Source organism: Prunus avium, chromosome 4, assembly GCF_965620075.1.
Source record: "Prunus avium chromosome 4, drPruAviu1.hap1.1, whole genome shotgun sequence".
Lineage (NCBI taxonomy): Eukaryota > Viridiplantae > Streptophyta > Magnoliopsida > Rosales > Rosaceae > Prunus > Prunus avium.
This window is the reverse complement of record NC_142287.1, coordinates 23,701,732-23,720,311: the sequence shown is the minus strand read 5'-3', so window position 1 is coordinate 23,720,311 and position 18,580 is coordinate 23,701,732. Positions and strand designations below refer to the sequence as shown.

Here is an 18,580-nt window from a genome sequence, read left to right as displayed (position 1 = left end):
CTGTTCAAGTTTCACTTGCATCGGATCAACCTCAAACCCCTAAGGCCACTCCTGATGATGTTAATCGACGTTCTGCTAATTTTTCTCCGAGCATTTGGGGCTATCATTTTCTGTCATATGCTTCTGTGGTAGGCTAATACTATATGTGTCAAACAAAGTAAGGTAAATATTTAGTTATGCTTAGATACGCTCATATTTTCTCATATTTTTATTCTTCTCCAATATGGAGGTATTTATATAAGTACAATCCTAAATAAAATAGGAAATAAATCTTAATTTTAATTGGACTAGACAAATAGGTAAGTAACTAAAATCCTAACATAGTAAGGAACCTAAAATCCTAACTAAGTAAGGACTCGCCAACACTCCCCCTCAAGTTGGGCAAAGATATTTCGCACGCCCAACTTGACAAGCGAGTCACAGAACACCATACTTGAGAAGCACCAATTGTAGAGAAGGTCTTTTCGTCAACCACGAGTGAAACAAGTGACAAACTAAAGCAAAGTTCGCAGTGAAAACACAAGAGCAAACCCTAAAAAAATAGGGCACATAGCAGAACACAGAAACCCTGTGAGCACGGCAATAGGTAAGGCAGAACACAGACACCCTGTGAGCACGGCAGTAGGTAAGGCAGAATACAGAAGCCCTGTGAGCACGGCAATAGATAAGGCAGAACACAGAAACCCTGTGAGCACGGCAAAATCAAAGGCAACCAAACCCTAAAAATAGGGTAAGGCAAGGTAAGGCAAATAAAGGCCAAGCAAAGGCAAGGTGGCAAGGCATGGCATAGAACCCTAAAAATAGGGTAAGGCACGACAAAGGTAAAGTCTTACCCTAAAAATAGGGTAAGGTAAGGCATGGCAAGGCAAAGCCAAACCCTAACAAATAGGGTAAGGCAAGGTAAAGAAAGTCAAGAGAAAAGGCAAGGTCAACGGGCATGACCACAGCGGAAACACACCAGCAAAGGCATGAGCAACAATACTAGCACCAACAAGAGCAACAAGGCAGAGACATAACAGACATCATCAACAGCAATACAAGGCATTGGCACCAGCAACAGCAGAGACAACTTCTCTTCACTCCTCCTCTCCCCCTGAAGAGAAGGGGTCGATGAAGCCATATGATCAATGGTACTTGAGAAACATGCACTAACTAACACTGAGATGTAGCAGAATCAGCCATGGCAGATAGGTGGTTAAATTGCAGTGGAATAGATGAGCAGCGGTGACAATAGCAAGGTAGGCAGCGATGACGGTAGCAAGGTAGACAGTGGCGACGGCAGACTAGGATTATAACCTAGATGTATAGTGCAACGAAAATAGGTAGTGTCTGGGGTTAGGGTAGAGACATATCAAAACACAGCAACATCATCGGCAATGACCATAGCAACAGAAAGCGAAGCAAACAAAGGCAACATAAACAGCAACAACGGTAACATCAATTGCGGTAGTAGAGGCAACGATAACAACAACAGTTCTTCCATATCAACTTTAGCTAATTCACGCAGACAAATTCTCTTCACTCCTCCTCTCCCCCTGAAGAGAAGAGGTCGTCGGAGTCACGAAATAAGCAACATCTTCATGGGAATATGTCAAGCTAATGGGGATACGTCAATAAACATATCCTTTTCACTCCCCCTCCCCCCCCCCCCCCTCCCTTAAAGAGGAGGGGAGGAGAGCACTTAAATTGCAAGGAGAACGCAAACACAGGTCACAAGAAAACCTGGCTCTGATACCATGTCAAATAAAGTAGGGTAAATATTTAGTTATGCTCAGATACGCTCATATTTTCTCATATTTTTATTCTTCTCCAATATGGAGGTATTTATATAAGTACAATCCTAAATAAAATAGGAAATAAATCTTAATTTTAATTGGACTAGACAAATAGGTAAGTAACTAAAATCCTAACATAGTAAGGAACCTAAAATCCTAACTAAGTAAGGACTCGCCAACAATATGTACTTCGTATCTGCAACAATTATTTTGAATATGAATATTTTTTTTAAAGAACAAGGTTTAAATTTTCATTACTAAAAGATTCATGGTTTAAATTTGCATGCACCATGCTGAAGTTCCTATCTTTTTAATGGCCCTTCAATCTGTTTTTGTAGAAAACAAACATCGAAGCTAAGCAACGTGCCCAAGAACTGAAGGAAAAGGTGAAGATGATCATAATGGCTCCAGTTAAAAAGCCTTCACAGAAATTGGACTTGATTGATGACATTCAGCGCTTGGGTGTCTCTCACCATTTTGAAAATGAGATTGAGGAACTTCTGCAGCAAATTCACAACAGCTACTCCCATGACAGTACTGAGTCTGGGGACCAAGAAACTGATAATGAGCTTTACACTGCAGCGCTCCGATTTCGATTACTTAGACAATAAGGTTATAATATTTCGTGCTACGTAGCCCTCATGGTTTGTTTTATAATTATGGATTAATTTTCTTCCTCTGATCATGGTTTGTTTTAAAAATGCCTCATCATGCAGATATATTCAATAATTTCAAGGACGGTGATGGGAAATTTAAGGAATCTCTGGTGAATGATGTAGTAGGACTTTTAAGCTTGTACGAAGCCACACATCTTAGGATCCACGGAGAGGATATACTTGATGAGGCCTTAACCTTCACCACCACTCATCTTGAATCCGCAACGCACCGTTTAAGCCCCATACTTTTGAAACAAGTAACTCATGCCATGTACCAGCCATTTAGGAAGGGCTTGCCAAGGCTAGAAACAAGGCATTACCTGTCTTTCTATCAGGAACGTGATTCACAGAACGAGACTCTCCTGAATTTCGCTAAGCTGGATTTCAATCTACTGCAACAAGTTCATCAAAGAGAACTAAGTGAAATTTTTAATGTATTATATATTGTCAATCAGTTTTAATCTCCTATTTACATTAGCATAATGTAATTAATTCATGCAGGTGGTGGAAGGACTTAGACTTTGTACACAAGCTACCTTTTGCAAGAGACAGAATAGTTGAGAGCTACTTTTGGGCTTCGGGAGTATACATTGAGCCCCAATATTACTTTGCTAGGAGTATGCAAAGTTATTGCTTTGATAACCATCATTGATGACATCTATGATGTGTATGGCACAAATGAGGAACTAGAGCTCTTTACTGAAGCTGTTGAAAGGTTCAAAATAATAGTCCTTATTTTGTTATTATTAGTATTTTGACAAAAACCTCGGCAATAGAGGAAATTTTACAGATGATCATGACACTCCAAAATAGTCATCATGGACTCATCCAAAACAATTATGAAAAGACAACTTTTTTGGATTGTCAATAACAGCTCCTCATAATATATCTGAATGAGCCGTAACAAGACATGCATAGTCTTATATCATCTTATTTATATGATAAGGTGGGACATCTCTGCTATGGATCATCTGCCAGAGTACATGAAAGTTTGCTATCAGGCACTATTGGATGTTTACGTTGAAATTGAAGAAAATCTTGCAAATGAGGGAAACTTAGGGCCCGTCTAGTAACGTTTTCTAAGAATGTTTTCTGATAATATTTTCAGAGAATGAAAACAAGAAAACGAATTTGCATTTTCAGGAAATGAAAATGCGTCTGGTAGATTAATTAGAAAACATCTTCAAAAAACAAAAACAATGAAAACGTGTTTGGTAGTACAATTTGAAATAATAATATGTGAGTTATTTTTATGAAAATGTTTTCCACAAGAATGAAAACAACTTTTTTCTGTTTTCTACAAGTACACATGAACTTGTTTTCATTCTATGAAAACATTCTCAGTGTTTTCTGTTTTTGGGCCACTGAACGTGTTTTTGCCTCATTTTTGTTCTCTGAAAATGAAAACAACCTCTTAAAACATTACCGAACGAGCCCTTATATAGCATTCACTACGCAAGAGAAGTAGTAAGCCGCATGAATTAATATTTTCGTGCCTATAATATTATGCCATTACCAATTAGAGTTTATTTTATTTTATAATAAATATAAATATTTTATTTTAAATATTAGTAAGTCAATTTAAATGTCATAAACGTCATTTCTGAATATATTTTTTTAACTAAGGGCATTTTTTGGTATTTTGAAAATTTTACCATTCTTTGTCTTTCTCTTTTTATAAATAGATTATATATATTGGGTAAAACACTTTTTTTTTTTGGATTACTGGTTTTGCATGAAATTTCAATTTGGTCACTAGGATTTATTTTTTTTCCCAATGATGAAATTGAATTTTTGTGTAAAACTCAGTGACTAAAAAGGGTTTTTTCCCTATGAGTTTTGGTGTGTGATGAAATTATAGAGAGATTAGAGATTAATTAAATGGTTTGGTCTTTCAGATGAAAGTCCAAGTTAGAGCTTACTTCCGAGAAGCCAAATGGTTCCATCAGAAATACATACCAACAATGGATGAATACATGTCGGCAGCGCTTGATACAGCCTACTTAATGATGGCAACCACATCCTTTGTTGGAATGGTAGATATTGCTACCAAAGACTCCTTGGATTGGGTGTTCAACGACCCTAAGATGGTAAGGGCTGCATCATTAATTGGTAGACTCATGGATGACATCAAGTCCCACCAGGTACTTTTATATATCATAAGTACTAATTAAAATAACAGTAGTTTATTTGAATTATAGAGAACTTGAGATAGATCTCAAAACCAAACTTTTAACTTGAGATAAATCCAAAAATTCAACCAAAAGTTGGGTTTAGTTTACACATATGTTGTTGTTGATCTAAGTCCTTTGCCTCGTATGTGTATCAGATAAGATTACTTTTTCTTCAAATTCTAATGTAGACACATTGTTTTTTTCGTTTCTTAATTATTTGAATTGGCCCCCATAACTCACCCCTTTCAAGCCTTAACCTTCATGTCTATATTCATGCAGTTTGAGCAAAAGAGAGGACATGTTGCCTCAGCTGTGGAATGCTACATGAAAGAATATGGTGCCACAGAAGAAGAAGCAAATATCGAACTAAGCAAGCAAGTGAATAATGCATGGAAGGACATAAACGAAACGTGCATCCAGAACAACACCATCCCCATGCCCCTGTTACTGCGAATTCTGAATCTTGAACGTGCGAGTGAAGTTATATACAAGCATGATGATGGCTTTACTCATGCTGGAATTTTTCTCAAGGATTCTGTAGTTTCTCTGTTTGTAGAACCTGTGCCCCTATAGGCCTAGAATTTGAACTTGTCCTATGTTGGAGCATAAAATTCTGGTCCTCCGACAAGTATCTTATGTCCATGTTGAGAAGCTGATCACCATACTTCGCTTGCCACAAATGAGAGAGAAGGGGATACCTACAAGAGAACACGCAGATGCCCAAATCAGTATTTGTTTAGAAATATCATAGTAGAATCAGAATATCCCTTACCCAAGTCCTGTAGTAAAATAAGGAGCCAGTCTTCCATGATTGGAGCCATTATTTGAATTAATTAGTTTGGTTTTTCTGTTTGCTCTTGATGCTATGAATGAAATAAAATTTGTTTAACTTTTTAGCATATACTTGTAATTGGAGTTGTAGGGACTTGTAGTGGAAGTTCCATTGTAAGCCAATGCAATCCAATTTTACATCAAAGTCCAATCCAATCGCATACGTACATAAAAAAATCCCACAAAATGCATTACGTATTGTTCCGAACCTTTGGTAGGTAAAAAGTTTTGAATTATTGAGATCACCTTCTGTAAACCACCTCTATCACCATCTCTTTCACCACCACCTTCACCTCTATCTCTTTCACCACCACCATCATTACCACCACATGATTAGCGCATAACACTTTCAACATCATGTCTATTTTAGTCATTATTCACATTTGTAACAGTTTTATATTAAAATTTACCAAACAGTTTTGACACTGCTTTTTATACTAAGAGCACTTTAAAAATATTATTTACCAAACATGAAGGTGCTTTACTTTACAGCTAATTATTTTCAAAGCACAACATAAACAACTTTTTTTTTAGAAATGACAACAAATAATATGATAATTAGAAGTGGACATCAATTCGGCCGATCATTGGGCGTGCCAACGGTCAAAAGGATTGAGCTCGCCATCTCCATTCAGAACAACACATAACATTTCCCATCCCGGGCTCTGTTGATTAATCTCAGCCGTCCATCCAGAAACGACGTCGCCATGTGGACATTAACATATGCATATGTGTTAATGCATATATATATATATATCTTTCTCCCACCCTGAGCTTGCTTATATCTCATAGGTTGCTCAAAGGACCCAAAAGAATAAAAAAATAAAAAGAAAGGAAGCAAACAAATCTTGCTGATTCACCCTGGCGGCCTGGCCTGTTAAAAACAATCACATTCAAAGAACGTGAGACAACAGTTGCACCTCGCCAATCGCCAATCGCCATGCATACTATTACGTGATTTTTTATATATATTAATCTACTTTCTGGTATCCGCCAATCGCCATAGTATTTCTTGATTTCCGCTGAACTGAGCCTTGCCTATATATACACGATTGTACAAGCATTGTGATCTACACAGAGTAAGCTTTCCCTTCCCTACAAAAAAAAAGCATGCAAACTATGTCTGTCCGCTTAACTAAGCCTATATCCCGATGCTTGCCTATATATACACGATTGTACAAGCATTGTGATCAACACCGACTAAGCTTTCCCTTCCCTACCAAAAAAAAAAGCATGCAAACTATGTCTGTCCAAGTTGGTTCAGTAGCTCAACCACAAAATGAAATTGCTCGTAGGACAGCAAATTTTCACCCAAGCATTTGGGGAGATCAGTTCATCAATTATGATGATTCACAAGACATGGTATGTAATGGATATCATATATAACTTTTTTTAACTCTTCTAGAACAAATACTATGAATCTTATTCACATATTTATGATGTTCGTTTGATTATGTGGTTTAGATTCAGAATTTGCCAACGAAAGTCTTTCGCAAGAGAACATTACTCTTTCTCATTAACTATATGCTGGTTATTTCAATTTTATAAAAACTTCTTCGACATGTTTTTACTCATTTAATTTGTTGCTGCAGATAACTCATGCTCATAAGCAAGGGCAAGTTGACGAACTAAAAGAAGTTGTGAGGAGGGAAGTATTCACAACTAGTGCAGGTGATCTTTCACATCAGCTCAAGTTAATCGATGCAATCCAGCGCCTTGGTGTGGCATACCATTTCGAAAGAGAAATCGAAGAAGCACTGGAACGCATGCATACTACATTTCATGACCATGACAGTGATGATGATGGTGATCTATACAATGTTGCTCTTTGTTTTCGACTACTCAGACAACATGGACATAATATTTCATGTGGTAGGTTTATATAGGAATTAATTGACATACTTGTGGAGTGTGGTGTGAGAGACTTTGGGCTACTATTATTCTAGTTCTTATCTTTTTGTCCATTTTTTGACCATCAAAATCAGATATATTCAACAAGTTCAAAGATGAAAATGGTAGCTTCAAGGAAAGCTTAATTGCTGATGTGTCTGGCATGCTAAGCTTTTATGAAGCAACACATCTGAGGGTGCATGGAGAAGATATACTAGAAGAGGCTCTTGCTTTCACCACCACTCACCTTGAGTCCGCAACAACCCGTGTAAGCATTCCATTGGCTGCACAAATAACTCAGGCCTTAGAGAGACCTCTGAGAAAAAGTCTAGAGAGATTAGGTGTCAGGCGTTACATGTCGATCTACCAAGACGAAGCTTCACATAATGAGTGCTTGTTGAAACTTGCAAAGTTAGATTTCAATCTTGTTCAGCCTTTACACAAAAAGGAGCTACAAGAGATTACTAGGTAAAATAATGAAGTCTCTCTTTTAATCATATCTGTGTGCATGACATGATGAGGGATCTACTTTGCAAAGTTCAATTTGGGAGTAATATATTTACATATAAATGTTTAGGTGGTGGAGAGCACTAGACTTTGAAAGGAAGCTGCCATTTGCAAGAGATAGGATGGTGGAGTTGTACTTTTGGATAGCGGGAGTGTATTTTGAGCCTCAGTATTCTGTGGGGAGAAAAATTATGACGAAAGTGAATGTCTTGTTAACGATATTGGATGATATCTACGATGCATTTGGCACATTTGAAGAACTAGTGATCTTTACTGAAGCAATTGACAGGTTAATAATTTGAAACAAACAATTAATTCTTGCTTTTTTTGTTAGAGAATATTCATTTAATTTGTCTCAAAACTCTCCTAATTTAATTATCTGTTTCAGGTGGGATCTCAATTGCAGTAATGAACTCCCTGACTACATGAAAATATTTTACCATGCACTCTTGAATCTTTTCAATGAAATTGAGGAGGAGATGGTCAAGGAAGGAAGATCATACCGAGTTCCTTATGCAATACAAGCTGTATGTGAAACACGATTGAATCACAACTTCATTTGCTTTTGAAAATATACACTTTTGTTCTTGCTCAATTGATCATTTTTCACTGGTATATATATGCCTCAGATGAAAGATCAAGCTCGATCCTATTTCAATGAGGCCCGGTGGCTCCACGAAGGACGAATTCCAAGCATGGAGGAGTACATGAGTGTTGCAACGGTTTCTATAAGTTACACCTTCCTTACAACCATCTCTTTAATTGGCATGGGAGATATTGTAACAAAGGAGTCATTTGAGTGGTTGCTCAATGACCCCAAAATTGTCAGAGCTGCAAACACCATTTACAGGCTCATGGATGATATTGTTTCGACCAACGTACGTATAAATTATAGTAATTATGTACACGCATATGAGCTGAAAAGACATTAATTTTGGATTTTATTTTTTCAGTTTGAGAAAGAAAGAGGGCATGTTGCTTCCAGTGTTGATTGCTACATGAAGCAATATGGGGTCTCAGAGCAAGAGACAGTTGAAGTTTTTAAGAAACAAATTATGGATTTGTGGAAGGACATAAACGAGGAGTTTCTCAGACCAACTGCTGTGCCGATGCCTGTGCTTAAGCGGGTTCTTAATTTAACACGAGTGGCTGATCTTCTTTACAAGGGGGAAGATGGCTTCACACGTGTTGGGAAGGTCACTAAAGATAGTGTTGCTTCAGTCTGTATTAATCCTGTGCCGCTGTGAGTTGGATAAGATGGCCTTTTGTACAAGCGTGGATTTGATCGAGTCTTTTCTAGGGAAGGGGGTGTTGGGCCCCGCCCAGTTTGTTTGGAATAATGTGTGTATTGTTTCTTTCTCCTAAGATTTTTACCTTTTATTTTGCATGTGTGTATCTTCTTATAGATATGTTTGGCCAGACGAAGTTCAACTTTAATAAAGAAATGTCAGTTCTTGAGTTTTGATTTATCTGTCTTCTTTAATCATTTTCAATAATTTATTCTTGAATGGTAGAAGATCATCCAAAATACTGAATCTTGCACGTGAGATTGAAGTTATATACAGGAATGATGATAGCTTCACTCATGCTGGAATTTTTCTTAAGGATTCTGTAGTTTCTCTGTTTGTTGAACCCCTGTCTCTGAAGTTGGCCTAGAATTTGGACCTGTTCTCTTTGCTATAAATTAAATAAGGTCTCCCCAACTAGCCAAACGAATAGAGGTCGGTTTAGGCCGGGTAGTAAATTAATAAGAAGCCAGCCTTACTATATACTGGTTGAATAAAGTAACTTGGAGATTGTCTGTTTGCTCTTGGTACAATCAATATAATAATAAATTTGATGAATATTTTGATGCGAAATAATCAGCTCATGAATATTTTGATGCCTCAAAGGAAAGAGGAAACTGATTGAATTTCTCTTTATGAAAGCGAATGGCGTGCAGAATGGGCAAACTCGTCAAAACAATATATCAGCTCAGATACTATATGCCATTGTAACTTCATTCTCCTTTGTCAACACGCAGTTAGTTCTTGATAGGAAATTAGAACACCAGTTGTACATAGTCGTTTGAATAAATATGTCTTAAATCCTTAGGGAGATATTTATTGATTATGTTGTCTACTCATATTAAAATATGTGGATTAATAACGGATGATGTGACAGTCTCATCTAAAAAATTTCTAAGATTTGGTGGAATATGTATATGAAAAATAGGGTTGATCAAATTAATTGGGATACTGGAGAAAGTTAAACCAATGAGATTTAAAATAATCATTTGCTTAACAATCTCTCGCAATCTTGTAAATTGATTGGGTAATTTTTTGTCACCTAGCTCTTAATTTAGTAATCTAACGAAAAAACTTTTAATTTAGTGATACATTTGTTTTAATGTTAGAAAATGTTTTGTAGTTTTAATGTTAGAAAATGTTTTGTAAGTTTGAATTCCCTCAACCTCATTGATAATAAAAGAATATACATTACAAACATGAGTGTTCTTTTTTTCTTTTATTATCTAATTCTCATTTCTCTTATCATTTACATACTTTAACTCTACATCCAATTTCTGAAATAAAAACTCTGTATCCAAATTTTTTACAAAAGAAGACCTATAGCCTTTCTCATATTTTATGGGAACAACCACAACAATTTCAGGTCGAAGTGTGTCTATGGACTCTCTCTTTCCCCCACTTGTACTATTTTTTCTAAATCATAATCCAAAATTCCATTTGAAAGTTTTTATAATCCAATCTAACCCTGATGGAAAAGATTATGGTCAATATATTTTTTTTTTTTTTTGAGAACCTCAACTGTACGAAGAAACTTTATTGAAAATTTAAAAAATTACACCGAGGGCAAACAACCTGGCCCCGACCATTTCACTATTAGTACCTAGCTATTTTCAATCAGGAATGTTCTAGATTACTCTAATTCAAGAAGAAAAAAAAACGTCGGGGTTATAAATTATTTTGCAAGCATGACTCATATGAATTATTTTCTACATTATGTCGGGGCCCACCTACTAAAGAACGAGACTTTTTGCCGAAACTTCGGCAGAGTATCCCTAAAAAAAATGAACATTTCCCAAAAGTTTTACCCAGTCAAAACTCAATTATAACTCAATCGGCAGCAGGCACAAGTCAAAAATATGCAATTTACATAATAGGCCTCCGGCCTTCAATTAATTCGAAGGAGAACCACCGGCAATGTTCTTAAGTCAAATAATGAAATTAAACGATGCCATTAATGAACTTAACTAATTTAAGCATGTCCACCGTAATTAACCTAAAACAACTTCCCAAATTTCCATCAAGTGATGTTTAACAACCAAACACCATCGCAAGTAGATTAAGGACTTGGTCCAAAACGTACAACAATTCCAAAAACGAGAGCTTCGTATCTGTCTTACCCCCAACCACATTTTAACAACACTCACTTAGTCGAACGACAAAACAAATAATCAATCAATCAAGCCTCATTTTCACACGAGCTTAAGGGCCACCGACAAAGTTCCAAAAATAACTTTAGTTCACAGCTGCACCTAGGTAAGACCCCAGGCTACCTACGTACTCCTTTGTGAGGGATCAAGCCACACGTAGTTCTAAATTACAAAAATCCCGGTTCAAATCACATCCAAACAATTTCAGCAATACTAATAAGTAAATTCTAGAATTATTCCTTTCCCTTTACTTTAAATCACGGCATACCCATCATAATCTTTTTAAATATTAAACTTTCCCCGACATAGTATAATAGTCCCTTTTTTTCTCTCATTGTTAGTTTATTGCACGCCAGAGAGTCCAACGCCACGCGTAGTAAAGTATCAGTAACCCAAGTATTGGGAGAAACTGGGTGGGTCGAGATCTTGGCTTGGAGATGAGTCGAACGTGACCGGTTCCGGCCCTTGCCGTGGCCGGAATTGGGAGAATCGAAGAGAGAGGGAGAGAGAGCCGTCGAGGAGAGAGAGAGAGAGAAGAGATAGGGTCTGGGCGCGCGCGAGGGAGGAGAGAGAGAGTTCCGGATTTTTCTAAATTTAACTTCAACTTATTTACAAGTTTGCCACTGAACTGTTTTTAGTCTCCAATTCTTCATTAAAACTCCGATTCGAGTCCACTACGTGTCTACGACTCGTCTCGACGTGCTCAATGCAACGGTACATTCAAAATTTCCAAATTCCTTCCCAAACTTAAAATGACCTTTTTGCCCCTTTTAATTATTAAATTTTCAAAAACCTTAATTAATTCAAATATTTTTAATTTATTGTTTATTTCAATTTATTTTTCTCATTTAAATTTATTTTCTCTTACTTATATTATTTTATTACTTTTTCAGACCGGGATATTACAGTTTCGCCCAAGTTTTTCCCGAACAAAAAGTCAACTCTTAAATCATTTAAATATTCTCGGAGTAAAATTGTCTTTTACCTGAATATTTTATTAATTAAGTATTAATTTTGGATCGGGTTGTTACACTTCATCCATTCTAGATGCTTGGTAATAATAAAACGTGAGTTCTTGCCATTGCAAGTAAAGCGAGCCTAATTATTATAAACATATTAAGTTTTTGATGGGAAATTAGAAATATTATCTGAAGTTGGTGGATATATATACATATTCATGAAGTTAAGTAGGATATTGGAGAAAGCTAAATCAGTTAGAGTTAGATCTATTATTATTTTTCGGCTGCATCCTACAACCTTTTGAAACTAGAGGGAAAAGGTCAAACCTGAAAGTATAATTGGATTAAGGGAAATCATCTATTAGGAAGGGAATCTAAACATTTTAACTTTGTTGGTAGAACTGAGGGGGCTAAAGTCCAAAGTCGTGCTACCCACATCTTGCATGAACATATTTTACATGCTGGTGGCATGAGAAAAATTGAATCCATTGTTAAACATCTTGCATGAAGATATGATTTGTTGAAGAAGTCAAACATGTAAGATTACATCCTAAACAATATGTCAGCTAGCACTCAAGATCACAACCAATCTCTTAATACTACAACCAATCTCTTAATAAGCAACGTCTTCAAGGAACCAGCCTCGTCTTTAAGCAACGTCGATTGACCCTTGACCCCATGGTGAATATTTCCGAGGTTATTTCTATGAATATATACTCCCACTGATCAACTGAATCGAAAGACTCATGTATTCCCATTTGAGAAACCAGCCCTTGAACACTCCCTGTTAAACCCCTTGTCATAGGATCTGCCACCATAGATTGAGTGTCAATATGTACAATATTATAATGACTGACTTTTTGACTTCATCTTTTTATTTTATTTTATCAAAATATATTTCATTAGAAAACCTTTTTTTGACTTCATCTTGAACCATAAGAAACTTAATGTCCATGAGTTTTGTGGCTCAAGTTCTCCTGTTATTCCTTGTAAAGAAAACAATTGCTTTCTTGTGCCCAATGTAATTTTGAAGCACAACCTGCCTAGTCGCCTCATAGCAGCCTATAAACTCTGCTTGCATGGTAGAAGTTTCTATAGAGGTTTGCTTTGCGCTTTTCCAGGAAATTGCACCTCCTGCTAGGAGAAAAACATTGTAGACTTCCTATCATCTGAGCAGCCCGATGATCTGAATCTGCATATGCAATCACTTCAAGGTTTTCCACTTGATGATATACTAACATAAAAGCTCTGGTTCTCTTTCAATACCTTATAACCTTTTTAGCTGCCACCCAATGAGCTTCTCCAGGATTTGCTTGAAACCTACTGAGAACACAGACTTGTGCATACATCACATCCCAGAAGTGAAGCATATGGTTTGTCCTTTATTCCTCCCCTTCTTGATCATTCTTGGGGCTTTGATCTTTATTCAACTTATCACCTTTTCCTATAGGTAACTCTCCATATTAAACCTCTTGAGTATCCTGTCAATGTAATTTTTCTGAGATAATCCCAGGACCCTTCAAGACATGTCCCTTATTATTCATAACACATAATGAGCCAGTTGACATATATCTGCCATGGAACATCTGCCATAGTACATGAAAGTCTGTTATCAAGCATTGTTGGATCTCTACACTGAAATTGAAGAAAAGCTTATAAATGCGGGAAACTTATACCGCATTAGAGAAGCGGTAAGCCTCAATCAAGGGGAAGGAAAAAATAATGGTGCTAATACACAATTAATTATATAGAAATATTAGATTGAAGATTTACTACATGGCTGGCTTGGTCAGTCAGATGAAAGTTCAAGTTAGAGCTTACTTCCAAGAAGCCAAATGATTCCACCAGAAGTACACACCAACAATGGATGAATATATGTCAGCAGCACTTGACACATCCGACTTTCCGCTACCAACCATATCCTTTATTGGTTACAAAAGACTCCATGGATTGGGTGTTTAGTGACCCTAAGATATTGCGCAACACATGTGTTTAAATAAATATAATAACATGAGTTGTAATTTCTCCACCAAACTCTGGTTAATTAGTTTCTAATTAGTCATGGAAACAAAATGTTTCAAAAGCTTAAATTTTTTTATGCATAAAGTAGAAGAGCAAAAGTAAGACTAAAACATATGCAACGCATGTGGACATGAGCATATGCATATGTGTTAATGCATATATATCTTTTTGGCAAAATTATAGCAATGGTCCTTGAATTAAGACCAAACTTTACTTTTCGTCCCTCATATTGCTAAATTGTTACAGTGGTACTTTAATTATGCCTCTACTTTCAGAAATCGTCCTTTCCGTCATCTTAGTCAACTTTTCCGTTAAAAATGAGGGCATATTTGTCTTTTCATGTGATCCACTCTTCTTCCCTGTTCTTTTCTTAGTTCTCAAAGAATAGAAATTGAGAACAAAATATAGTTCACACCAGAGTTAATTTTTGTCTTGTTTTTATTTTTTATGACAACATACAATAAGAATTTTTCTCTGAAAAAATTCTTCAGGTGGGTTTGTGACGTTGATGGGTTTGTGGTTTGGACTGTTGGGATTGTGGCTTGGACTTGGGTCTGCAACTCTTGGCACCCCACCCTCCCCATCCTCTCTCTCTCTCTCTTTGCGAACAAACCAAGAGCCTTGCAGCCCCACTTGGATTGGACTGTTGGAATTTTCTTCTTCTTCTTCTTGTGCTTATGGGTTTGTGGCGTTGATGGGTTTTGGTGATGATATTCAATTTTTTTTTTCTTGAGGCCCCTAGAAGACACCAAGTTCATTTTTATAACTTAAATGAGAAATGAATTGGTAGTGCAATTTGGACCCAAGCGCCGTTTCTCTCTAACCCTAGCAGAGAAACAAAACCTTCAACCTCTTCAGCGCCGCATCTTGGGGGGGAGGTGGTTTGCCCCTCCTCCCCTCCCCTCCCCTCTCCTCTTCCTCTTCCTCTTCTCTTCCTCTTCCTCTTCCTCCTCCTTCCTCCTTGAAACAAACTTCTCTCCTTCTCCCCCTTTTTTCAATCTGGTGGGATGAAGACCATGGGCATGATTTCCCCTATCACCACCATATTTACCCTGCAGATCCTGCTCCATATCGACCCAAAATCCATGGCTCATCTGGATTCCTTCACATCCCCTTCGATCTGGCCTCATCCTTGGTTTGTAGCTGCAAATTGTGAACGCGCTTTGGCGCGTATTTATTGGAAGGTGTGTAGAGCTCTAGCTCGGGTGCTTGCACCACCTCCTTCCAGGTTCTTGGTTCTTTCCCTCTTGGCTGTGGAATGGGTTTTCTCATTTTCTATTTGTTGGCTGCTGTCTTTTGGATGTATTGGTTGGGTTAACTTTGGATTTGTTAGTGAATCTCGGGGGGGCTATATTTTGAGGGATGTTTGGCTTGGTTTGCTGACCTACGGGTGTTCGGTTCTTCATGGTGGTGATTGGTGGTTTGTCCATCTACAGTCGTGGAGTCTCTCTTTGTTTGTGGTGGCGGCTTGGAGGTTCTCTTTGGTTGTGGCGGCTAGGTTTACTGTGTTTTATTTTATGTATGTTATGTTTAATGTGAGCTTTATGTTGAATGTGGGTGTAATGCCTCTTTGTGGGCTATATGCCTTTATGTGGGCTACATGCCTTTTTGTTGGCTTTTGACGTTTTAGTTTTTGGCTCGGGAACATGATCTTCATGCTATACTGTACTGGTTTTAGCTAGATTTGTTCTTGCTTGTTCTGTTAGTTTCCTGGCCGATGCTTTTGCTCGGCTTTGATTATACTGTTCTCTACTCCTTTAGGGGTTTGCAATGAATTGCAATTTCGACCAAAAAAAAAAGAAAAAAAAAGGTCATACCTATAGGAGCGACCGATGCTTGAGAAATTGAAATTCCACAACATGATTTTATTAGATATATGAATATCGATGAGACTTTGTCTGTGGCATCTGATTCTAATTGGGAGAGAGGGATGGAGGTCGGGAGAGAGAGAGAGAAAGATATATATAGTCCCTTTCTATTGAGGGATCCCTCAAATAATTTTATTTGAGAGACGCCCTTTAAAGTATCTTACCTTTTTTTTTTCCAACGATCCAAACCATCTATTTTTTAGGTCTTCATTCATAGATCATCCTTACAAAAAATTAGACAAATCGGAAACCTTTTCGACATCTAATTGTGTCCTACAAAATCAATGAACACGGTGCTTCAAGAAAGTACCAAAATTTCAATAACTCAATTGAGTGGTCAAATGATATCGGATTCAAGTGATTTTTTGTAGAGATGATCTTTGAATGAGTATGTAAAAAATAGACTGTTTGGATTAGTGAAATACAATCCGGAGTGGGCCCTACAAGGGGTATCCCTCAATGGAAGCTCTCTGTATATATATGAGATTTATTTTTTAAATTTTTTGTGTGAAAATATGTTTTTGCCCATCCCAATTGGGACTTGTCTATGCCATGTTATCATTTTTAACGAAAAAGTTGATTGAGATGACATAAAGGACAATTTCTGAAAGTGGAGGCGTCCGTGAATATTTCTTAGTGTAAGTGAAACTTTAAAGGCTCAAGTTATGAAGTCCCATATGTATCACGAAATGTCAATTTAGAGCTCACTTTGGGAAGGCCACATCGGGATTGAATATGATAAAGAAAAATTAATTAAAGTACCATCTTAACAATTTAGCAATATGAAGGACGAAAAGTAAAATTTGTCTTAGTCCGGAGACCATTGCTACAATTTAGCCTATCTTTCTCCCACCCTGAACTTGCATATATCTCATTCAGACCCCATAAGGGTATTGATTTGGGGCTATGACAAATCAGAAGATATCGGGTTTTGATTTCGTGTGGGAAATTGAAGCTCCTCCTACAAATTTTGAGTTTCGATGCTTTGTCTCTCATCCTAAGAGGAGATATACGACGGCAATCAAGTAACGTCGCAAATTTAACACTTCCAAACCTATTTGCGATGTGAGATGCGACGTTACTAATTAAGGTGTTGCAATTATGTTGGCGGGAATCACCCACGCATAAAATTACATGTATTTGCGACGGCCGCATCGACCATCGCAAATGGGCATTTTTCTTGTAGTGCTCTGGTGAGAAAAATCGTCTCTTTGTATTAGAATGAACCAATGATTACAAAATGAAGTATTTTGGTATTTATACCAATGTTAATACAAAGATTGTGTGACTAACTAAGCTAGAATGTAGCTAACTAAATGTACAGAATTAGTTACTAATCCTGAAGAGCTATAATCTGATGCCGTCCCTAGCATTATTGCTAATAGAATGATAATGCTACACCATGGTTAAAGAACTTAAAGGTAGTGGACAAAAATACTTTCTCTTTCCTCTTACTTAAAGTAATGGGAATATGATAAGCATGGATTGAGTATATGAAAATTTGACCCTATGAAAACCACAGGTGCATGCACGGTAATTAAACTCTTTTCAAATCAATCAGAATGACGTTTTAATCTCCTCTTCAATGTATGTTTTCACGGTGGGCCACAAAGACCTGTCATGACAGCATGTTTTACAATATATCGATCGAATTATTGATGGGTTAATTCTCAGTTAAAGTTGGATAATATTATTTCAGTAAAAGACCCAACTGCTAAGTTTTTATATTTATTTTTAATGACTACGTACTATAGTTTTTGGTTTTTGTGGATTTGGATTTTGGGTTTTGGAATTGGCTCATAAACATCTATGAGTTTTTGCCTACCACTGCAAACCCGTTTCCCTCTGCTACCGCTATTCTAGTCCGATCTCTGATATTCATATATGGAATGTTGTTTTGGTTTGCAATAATTTGTTTTCAAAATTGAGAAATTGTTTTGATTTTGGTTTTGTGTTCATAGAAATTGTTCTGATTGAATCTGAAACTTCAGTTTGATGCAGCTTTGCAAGTATATTATTATTGAATCTGGAGCTCCACCCTAGCCTAAAGCCCCAATTGGGAATTTGGAATGGTAAGATGCCCCGAAACTTGTCTTTGTCTTTGTTTGTACTTAATTTGGCTTAGTTTGTTTTGTAAAAGCGCCATTTCTTGCTTTGTAATTTGACAGGTCTTGAACTTGAACTCTTGATTGATTGTTTGTTTTTTTTTTTCTATTAGACTTGATTTGTTGTAAAAGTCCATGTGAGATTTGATTTCCATTTCCCTTGAACTTTGTATGAGATTTCCATTTCTTGGTTGGTCTTGAATCAATACTCTTGATTGTTTGTTTTGTTGTATTCAACTTGATTTGTGAAAGCCAATGTGAATGTATTCAATGTATCATATAATTTGGCAGGTCTTGAACAAGACTCTTGAATCTTGATTGTTTGTAAACTTTGTACCAAGCTTGATATATAAAAAT

At 36.8% G+C, this 18,580-nt stretch overlaps 2 protein-coding genes and 1 pseudogene across 2 annotated transcripts; all 3 read left to right on the top strand.

Moving 5' to 3' along the window:
* Positions 1 to 44: 44 nt before the first annotated feature.
* On the top strand, positions 45 to 3,501 carry LOC110772948 ((-)-germacrene D synthase-like; annotated as a pseudogene).
* Positions 3,502 to 4,329: 828 nt separating this feature from the next.
* Positions 4,330 to 5,490, top strand: LOC148295073 ((-)-germacrene D synthase-like). The gene is made up of 2 exons (XM_088251802.1): positions 4,330 to 4,575; positions 4,885 to 5,490. Exons 1-2 carry the CDS (start codon positions 4,330 to 4,332, stop codon positions 5,176 to 5,178), a joined length of 540 nt encoding a protein of 179 aa, XP_088107928.1. The 3' UTR covers positions 5,179 to 5,490.
* A 963-nt stretch (positions 5,491 to 6,453) lies between these two features.
* Positions 6,454 to 9,300, top strand: LOC110772942 ((-)-alpha-pinene synthase-like). Its single transcript, XM_021977432.2, has 7 exons — positions 6,454 to 6,798; positions 7,029 to 7,308; positions 7,422 to 7,794; positions 7,904 to 8,122; positions 8,222 to 8,360; positions 8,463 to 8,711; positions 8,787 to 9,300. The coding sequence occupies exons 1-7, from the start codon at positions 6,547 to 6,549 to the stop codon at positions 9,078 to 9,080; spliced, it is 1,806 nt and encodes a 601-aa protein (XP_021833124.1). The 5' UTR covers positions 6,454 to 6,546; the 3' UTR covers positions 9,081 to 9,300.
* The last annotated feature ends 9,280 nt before the right edge of the window (positions 9,301 to 18,580 follow it).

Bases quoted from the DNA above. Each gene is read 5' to 3' on its own strand.
- LOC148295073 (XM_088251802.1), top strand. From the start codon at position 4,330: ATGAAAGTCCAAGTTAGAGCTTACTTCCGAGAAGCCAAATGGTTCCAT. The intron at 4,576-4,884 runs GTACTTTTATAT...ATATTCATGCAG, and splicing joins ATGACATCAAGTCCCACCAG to TTTGAGCAAAAGAGAGGACA.
- LOC110772942 (XM_021977432.2), top strand. From the start codon at position 6,547: ATGCAAACTATGTCTGTCCGCTTAACTAAGCCTATATCCCGATGCTTG. The intron at 6,799-7,028 runs GTATGTAATGGA...TTGTTGCTGCAG, and splicing joins ATGATGATTCACAAGACATG to ATAACTCATGCTCATAAGCA. The intron at 7,309-7,421 runs GTAGGTTTATAT...CATCAAAATCAG, and splicing joins TGGACATAATATTTCATGTG to ATATATTCAACAAGTTCAAA.